General features: G+C 50.9%; 1 protein-coding gene across 1 annotated transcript; it reads left to right on the top strand.

Annotated features, from left to right (window-relative positions):
• Positions 1-1692: 1692 nt before the first annotated feature.
• On the top strand, positions 1693-8184 carry LOC123054975 (ABC transporter B family member 19). Its single transcript, XM_044478861.1, has 9 exons — positions 1693-2268; positions 2409-2463; positions 2838-3214; positions 4289-4548; positions 4648-4964; positions 5061-5284; positions 5366-6191; positions 6282-6523; positions 6759-8184. The coding sequence occupies exons 1-9, from the start codon at positions 1963-1965 to the stop codon at positions 7965-7967; spliced, it is 3816 nt and encodes a 1271-aa protein (XP_044334796.1). The 5' UTR covers positions 1693-1962; the 3' UTR covers positions 7968-8184.
• Positions 8185-8658: the final 474 nt, after the last annotated feature.

Genomic DNA, 8658 nt, shown 5'->3' on the forward strand with positions numbered 1-8658 from the left:
TTGGTCATGAACTACAGCGACGAAGAATCAAGGCGGGAGTTTTTTGCACGACATGTGGACGTGACGAGACAATCTACCATAGATTCTGGGGCTGTCCTCACTCAGCTCTTTATTGGAAAAAACTGCAGTCGGAAAAGGGAATTGCGGTGGCGATCTCACCGTGTCAACTTGATTCCCAGAGTGCAGTTGCGAGATGGCTTCTTGAGTGGTTCGAGCATGCAGGGGAGGAAGAGTGACCAGAAATGGTCCAATCAGTCTACGCTCTGTGGCTAGCTCGGAACGAGGCCCAGGAGGCAAGCGGATTGAGAAACCACATGAAATAATGCTGCGAGTGATGAGGCTGGTTGAGGAATGGCAAAAAGTTCATGAGAAACCCACTACCGAGCGCCAACCAACAGTGAGAGCGAGGTGGGAAGCGCCGGAGGAAGGCTGGATAAAAGTAAACGCTGATGGAGCTTTTTCCAAAAGCCGCGGACAGGGAGGAGCAGGGGTGGTCTTGAGAGACCATGATGGAGGTTTTATGGGTGCTGCCTGTCTCTTCATCGACCATGCGTCAAGTGTAGAGCAAGTGGAGGTGTTGGCATGCAGGCGAGCTATCCAACTAGCTAGCGAAGCAAATGTACAAAAGCTACATGTCGAGCTGGACAACCTGGGAGTGGTGGCGGCGATCAACAAAAATGACCAAGATCTCTTGAACTTGGGACCGAGCATTGAGGAGATCAAGCATATGCTAACCCAGTTTATGCAGGTGAGGGTTTCTTGGGCGAAGAGAAAAGCAAATGGAGCTGCTGATAAGCTAGCTAAAGTTAGTTTAGGAGATGAATTTTGTAATGTGTGGTGGGCTGTACCACCGGAGTCTATCCTCTAGATTATCTCAGATGAGATTCCTGGCTACGGTTAAATAATAAAGCAAGGTTGATCCTAAAAAAAAGTCAGATAGGAAAATGTCCTATATGATTCCATTCATACGAAAAATATATAAATTCATTTGTTCCAAACGAGCCTAACTATTTTGATGCGGGGTGAAGCCACCCGTACAATCAAAGGGGAGTCTGTAGTCGTGTCGTTCATTTCGCAGGCAGCCATATCTATAATGCCCTAAAATCGTCCCACAAACACATGCAATTCATTAGCCGTGCATTAATGTATGAAAAGCATCATTGCGACAGGAGGACTACGTTGAATACGGAGAGTATCGTTTTTTGGCGGAAGGATCGCGTTAATTGTGAAGAGTATCAATCTTTGGACGGGACAATCACATTAATTTTTAAAATATCTTTGACCATCGGACGAGAGGATTATATGTTACTTATGAAAAGTACCTTCCTTTGGCGGAAGAATCACATTATAATTACGAAAAATATCATCAAACTTTGGACATGATCAAGCTAATTATGAAAAGTATCATGTACGGAAGATCACTACTAAAATACGTATGCATGGTTGCAACACAGACAAGTAGATTGTGTATGTAATTCCCTTCATGATCATGGCGTAAATCGTAATTGATATGAACTGTCTATGGAAGATTGAGGGGCTGCAAATTTTGGATCGCATGCATGATTGGCTGGGAAAAGGAAAACAGAGTGAGCGAGCTGCAAAGGTCACCGCGGGTGAGGCCACCACACTCCACTCCACTCTACCAGTTGGCCCGATCTTCTGACCCCGCCGCGCCTCGGCACTCTCCTCTTTATCTCTCGCCCCAAGGCCCTGCCTACTTCTGACCACCACCGCGGCGCGGAGCACAAAGGCACCACCACCTCCCCCCTCCCCTCCCAAAGACCTCTCCTGCACGTCACGAAACCCGAGGCCAGAGCCAGAGCCCCAGTCCAAGAAAGCAAGGCCAAGCAGTGCCCGGAGGGAGACCCCTGCCTCGCCGTCCAATGCTCCCGGCCGCGGCGGCGTCAATGGCGGCCTGAGAGTGCGAGCGAGCGAGGGTGGGTGCACGGGCTGCGCACTGCGATGGCGGACACGGCGGCGGACGGCAAGGCGGAGAAGATGGAGAAGGCGGCGAACGGGTCGGCGGGGTGCGACGCGGCGGCGGCGGGGGCGGGGCAGGGCAAGAAGCGGGCGGACCAGGCGGTGGCGTTCCACGAGCTCTTCTCGTTCGCCGACCGGTGGGACCTGGCGCTCATGTCCCTGGGCACCCTCGGCGCGCTGGCGCACGGCGCCGCCATGCCCTGCTTCTTCCTCCTCTTCGGGGACCTCATCAACGGCTTCGGCAAGAACCAGACCGACCTCCGCGCCATGACCGACGAGGTCGCCAAGGTCCGTACTAGTACCGCCTCGCCCACTCAACTCCCACTGCTCGATGTTCTCCCCGATTTGTTTTCGGATCATTCATGTCGCAAAGATCACTACTAGTGTTCATTCACCACTGATTGGTTTTCCTCGCTCCTCCATTGCAGTATGCGCTCTACTTCGTCTACCTCGGACTGGTGGTCTGCGTCGCCTCCTACGCAGGTGAGCTCCTCGTCTCCGTCCGGCGCCCCCTACACCTCCGCAAAATACCCAGCACGCCCCTCTCCTCTCGCTTCCTCCGGCGCACTAAGGCTGGGTACAAGAATAGCAAGAAGTACAGGGTCCTATGCGCAAAACTAGATCTGGTCATGGCCTGTGGGGCATCTCTCGGAGACCACCCCACTCACTAACACAAGTCCCGTCCCGTCGCCATCCCACCACAAACAGGAACAAATTAACAATAATTATGTTTGTCGCCTTCTCCGGCGTGTTCGACCTCGCCGGAGTTCGCGCCGGCGCCGGTGGAAGTCGTAGCAGTACTATCTTGGAATCAATGTGACCGAAGCTGTGACACTATTTTCTTGGGTTCTTGGCAGAGATCGCGTGCTGGATGTACACCGGGGAGCGGCAGGTGATCGCGCTCCGGAAGGCGTACCTGGACGCCGTCCTCCGGCAGGACGTCGGGTTCTTCGACACGGACGCGCGCACGGGGGACATCGTCTTCGGCGTGTCCACCGACACGCTGCTCGTGCAGGACGCCATCGGCGAGAAGGTAGGCAACTTCATGCACTACCTCGCCACCTTCTTCGCGGGGCTCGTCGTCGGCTTCGTCTCCGCGTGGCGGCTCGCGCTGCTCAGCGTCGCCGTCATCCCGGCCATCGCCTTCGCCGGCGGCCTCTACGCCTACACGCTCACCGGCCTCACCTCCAAGAGCCGCGAGTCCTACGCCAATGCCGGCGTCGTCGCGGAGCAGGTAACAATAATTGATTCTTACTCCCTGTCATAGGATATTTGTCGCGGATCCGCCGAGGATTTGTGTCGGATTAATCTAAGCATCATGGGTAGTGCGTCCATGGACTTCCCTGCCTGAATTCAGGGTGGTGGGTAGGTGGGGTGGTAATTTTCTGGTGGTGCCTGCTGATCAGGAACCAAACATGAGAAATCTTTGTATTCTTATGCAGCATGACAACTGAGAACTGACCAACATCGCTTTAATGCCTTTGAACCTTTGTTCCTTGGGAATCCTATGAGCAATTCCATAACTAGGGTGGGGGCAGCGCATTGCGCCGGAATTGTCGTTTGTTTGTGCTTTAAGCAGACTTACATGACATGCTATCCTTCTAGCCATAGTGGCCCACTGAGCCTACATTTAGATTTGGTTTTCAGAGTGCCTACAAATATCATCTCTCATTTTATTTTCATAATCAACTAGGTCCAGCAAAGTTAACTCTATCTTTGAGCAGAAAAAATATATATAAAGTTTTTTGTGGTTTGAGTATAATAATCTATCTTAATTATTTTGGTGGGGAGCATACAGAATAACTGAAGAAGACAACATGTGGTATTCAAAAAGGAAAACTAAGGATGATGTGTGATGACAGTGGAATATAGGAGGTTGGGTATGACCATTTTTGGGCATAGGATGTAGACAGTCAACCGTGGATAGCAGGGAGTTGGTGTATATGCTCTTCTGGTATTCCAAAAGAAAATCCACCCATATGCTACTGGAATTGTTTATTTATCGGTCATGTGCACATAAAGCGCTAAAATGCTTTGACACGCGTGCCATTTTCTTTTCGTCGGAGTTTAAAGGTGCTTTAGCCATTTGTTTTCTGAAAAAAGGTTAAGCTAGTTATCCTTATGCTTTGTTACTTGACCTAGATATCCTGATGCTCTAGTGCTGCCTAGAATTATTACCACACTTTATTTGAATAACTGTAAAAGAAATACTCTAGTATTGTCACTGTGATGTAACTTGTGGAATCAAGTTACTTGGAACCTCATGGTTAGTGCTGACTGCGAATTGGGGTAAAACATTCTGTCACAGGCAATTGCGCAAGTTAGAACAGTCTACTCATTTGTTGGAGAGAGCAAAGCACTCAATTCGTACTCTGAAGCAATCCAGAATACACTGAAGCTTGGTTACAAAGCTGGGATGGCCAAAGGTCTTGGTATTGGGTGCACTTACGGGATAGCGTGCATGTCATGGGCACTAGTATTCTGGTATGCCGGTGTCTTCATCCGGAATGGGCAGAGCGATGGTGGCAAGGCCTTTACCGCCATCTTTTCTGCAATCGTTGGTGGCATGTAAGTGAATATGCATCCTTCCGTTTCATCTATTTTCCCTTGCTTGTTTTTATTTGCTCTGACGTCTCCCGTGTATTTTCCTGATCTTTGTTGCTACAGGAGTCTTGGCCAGGCATTCTCGAACCTTGGAGCCTTCAGCAAAGGGAAGATTGCCGGATACAAACTGTTGGAGGTCATTCGTCAGAAGCCCTCCATAGTTCATGACCATAAGGATGGCAAGTTGTTGGCGGAGGTCCATGGAAATATTGAGTTCAAGGATGTTACCTTCAGTTATCCATCTAGGCCTGATGCTATGATCTTTCGGGATTTCTCTCTGTTCTTCCCTGCTGGGAAAACTGTTGCAGTTGTTGGAGGCAGTGGGTCTGGAAAGAGCACTGTTGTGGCTCTGATAGAAAGGTTCTATGATCCTAATGAAGGTAATACATGACTTATCACCGAGGCCTCATGTGTTATTATTTCTTTATATATATCTCCAGTTGGATCTTATCCCCTTAAATTCCCTTGAATTGTAGGCCAGGTTTTGCTGGACAATGTTGATATCAAGACACTTCAATTGAGGTGGCTGAGGGATCAAATTGGACTAGTAAACCAAGAACCTGCCCTTTTTGCAACTACTATCATTGAGAATATACTTTATGGAAAACCTGATGCCACAATGGCAGAAGTTGAGGCTGCAGCAACTGCATCCAATGCTCATAGTTTCATCTCTCTCCTGCCCAATGGATACAACACAATGGTTAGTCTACTTTTATATGTTTCATAACATCAAGTCAGGTTGAATCAATTGATTATTTATTTGTTTTTATTTCTTTCATAGGTTGGGGAGAGAGGAATTCAGCTATCTGGTGGTCAGAAACAGCGCATTGCAATTGCTCGTGCTATGCTGAAGGACCCCAAGATACTGCTCCTTGATGAAGCTACCAGTGCTTTAGACGCAGACTCAGAGAACATTGTGCAAGAAGCTCTAGACCGCCTGATGGTTGGGAGGACTACAGTAATTGTTGCGCACCGTCTGTGCACCATCAGAAATGTAAACATGATCGCGGTGTTACAGCAAGGCCAAGTTATTGAGACTGGGACACATGACGAACTTTTAGCAAAAGGAACCTCTGGAGCATATGCCTCCCTGATCCGTTTTCAGGAAACGGCACGTAACAGAGATCTTGGTGCTGCATCTACCCGTAGGTCGCGCTCGATGCACTTGACAAGCTCTCTCTCCACCAAATCTCTGAGCCTCAGGTCCGGAAGCTTACGGAACCTGAGCTATCAGTACAGCACTGGAGCAGATGGGCGCATTGAGATGATCTCAAGTGCAGATAATAGCCTCAAATACCCAGCACCACGTGGTTACTTTTTCAAGCTCCTAAAACTGAATGGCCCTGAATGGCCGTATGCGGTGTTGGGTGCCATTGGTTCTGTTCTATCTGGATTCATCGGCCCAACATTTGCCATTGTTATGGGTGAAATGCTTGATGTGTTCTACTACAAGGACCCTGTTGAAATGGAGAAGAAAACTAAGCTTTATGTGTTCATCTATATTGGCACAGGCATATACGCCGTGGTTGCTTATCTTGTGCAGCATTACTTCTTCAGCATAATGGGAGAAAATCTTACAACCAGAGTTAGAAGGATGATGCTGTCAGGTATGCATTTCTTGTCGTACCATAAGATCATAATTAATCTACTTTTGCAGTGTCAGATAACTTACAGTAAATCTTTGTCATTTCCTGCAGCGATACTTAGGAACGAAGTTGGTTGGTTTGACGAAGAAGAAAACAACTCTAGTCTTGTGGCTGCTCGTGTAGCAGTTGATGCAGCTGATGTAAAGTCAGCGATAGCTGAGAGGATATCCGTGATACTGCAGAACATTACGTCGCTTATGACATCTTTCATCGTTGGTTTTATCATTGAGTGGAGAGTGGCGATCCTTATTCTGGCCACATTCCCTCTTCTTGTGCTTGCCAACTTTGCTCAGGTAATTTCCTGGCCTACCTTTTCAGTCAACCAATTTTTTCAGTACTGAACAGTACCTTACTCTAGATGATGTAGAAGATACAAGAGACATTTTGCCAGTTTAGTGCAGTTGTCTGAATCAGAATTGATATCAGAACGATGCTTTTGTCTTTTCAGCAGTGTACATTGTATGGAAAATATACCCAAATGTAACTGAATATGTTCTAAAATTTGTGTGTTTCCTTTGATGCTTCCAGCAACTTTCGATGAAGGGCTTTGCTGGTGACACAGCAAAGGCACACGCCAAGAGCAGCATGGTTGCCGGTGAAGGCGTGAGCAACATCCGCACCGTGGCGGCCTTCAACGCTCAAAACAAGGTCATGTCTCTGTTCAGCCATGAGCTGCGCATTCCAGAGGAGCAGATCCTGCGCCGCAGCCAGACCGCGGGCCTTCTGTACGGCCTCTCGCAGCTCTGCCTCTACTGCTCGGAAGCGCTCATTCTCTGGTATGGTTCTCATCTGGTGCGGTCACATGGGTCGACCTTCTCCAAGGTCATCAAGGTCTTTGTCGTCCTTGTCGTGACCGCCAACTCCGTGGCCGAGACGGTCAGCCTCGCGCCGGAGATCATCCGTGGTGGTGAATCTATCCGCTCCATCTTTGGCATCCTCAACAGGGCGACGAGGATCGAGCCTGATGATCCGGAGGCAGAGCGTGTCACCACTGTCCGCGGCGACATTGAGCTGCGGCATGTGGACTTCTCGTATCCTTCACGCCCTGACATTGAGATCTTCAAGGACTTCAACCTGAAGATCCAGGCCGGGCGCAGCCAGGCTCTGGTCGGCGCCAGCGGTTCCGGCAAGAGCACCGTCATCGCCCTCATCGAGCGGTTCTACGACCCGACCGGCGGCAAGGTGATGATCGACGGCAAGGACATCCGGAGGCTGAACCTCAAGTCCCTGCGGCGCAAGATCGCCCTGGTGCAGCAGGAGCCGGCCCTCTTCGCCTCCAGCATCCTGGAGAACATCGCGTACGGCAAGGAAGGCGCAACGGAGGAGGAGGTGGTCGAGGCGGCCAAGACGGCCAACGTGCACGCGTTCGTGAGCCAGCTCCCCGACGGGTACCGGACGGCGGTGGGCGAGCGGGGCGTGCAGCTGTCGGGCGGGCAGAAGCAGCGCATCGCCATCGCGCGCGCGGTGCTCAAGGACCCGGCCATCCTGCTCCTGGACGAGGCGACGAGCGCGCTGGACGCCGAGTCGGAGAGCGTGCTGCAGGAGGCGCTGGAGCGGCTGATGAAGGGGCGGACGACGGTGCTGGTGGCGCACCGGCTGTCGACGATCCGCGGCGTGGACCGCATCGCCGTGGTGCAGGACGGGCGCATCATCGAGCACGGCGGGCACTCGGAGCTCGTGGCCCGGCCCGAGGGGGCCTACTCCCGGCTGCTGCAGCTGCAGAACCACCGCAACTGATGGGGGAACATGATCGATGCCATTTGACAGCTTTGCCTTGGATGGATGGAGGCTTGATTTTTGTGGGTGGTGGTGGTCTGGTCTAGTGGGTGTAGATACTAGGGCGACCGTGTGTTACTGGTCTCTTTTCTTTGTGCTTGAACTGCAAACCTTGTGATCCGATCTTGATCTGTATCTTCTCCGTGATGAAATGCATGATGCAACTCTCGTTTTTCTCGCTGTTTTCTCCCGTTTGATGTGTGATGCAACCTTGTGTTGTGTCTCGAATTGATTCGTTCGGCTGGCATCCCTTCCTAACCTGAGCTCGTCGTGGAACGCCCGGAGCTCGCCACACCCATCTCCCTCTTCGCCGCCAGAGGGCGGGCGCCACTGGGCAATGACACGTGCGGCGTCCGTGTTGGCGGAGCCGTCTGATTCAACGGAGCATGGCGAGGCGCGAGATCGAGGCTCATCAGGGGAGCAGCGAGGCCTGCTGCGTGACGATGTTGATCGGCGTTCAAACGGCGCCGATCGAGGCCCTCGCCGCCGCCGTCCTCCTTTTATACGAGGAAGGTTGTTTTTAGAGAGATTTTTAGAGGAAGGTTTTTTAGAGAGATTTTTAGAGGAAGGTGCTTTTTCTTTCCTAGGCCACTTCGGCCATCTATTTTGCCGGCCTTTCTGCCCAATATATTGGAAACAGGCTGGCTTATTC

The sequence above is a fragment of the Triticum aestivum genome, chromosome 2D, assembly GCF_018294505.1.
Source record: "Triticum aestivum cultivar Chinese Spring chromosome 2D, IWGSC CS RefSeq v2.1, whole genome shotgun sequence".
In the NCBI taxonomy this organism is placed as follows: Eukaryota; Viridiplantae; Streptophyta; class Magnoliopsida; order Poales; family Poaceae; genus Triticum; species Triticum aestivum.

Coding starts and splice junctions, on each gene's coding strand:
- LOC123054975 (XM_044478861.1), top strand. CDS start 1,963: ATGGCGGACACGGCGGCGGACGGCAAGGCGGAGAAGATGGAGAAGGCG. Junction 2,464..2,837: donor CTGCGTCGCCTCCTACGCAG/GTGAGCTCCTCG, acceptor GGTTCTTGGCAG/AGATCGCGTGCTGGATGTAC. Junction 6,524..6,758: donor TGCTTGCCAACTTTGCTCAG/GTAATTTCCTGG, acceptor TGATGCTTCCAG/CAACTTTCGATGAAGGGCTT.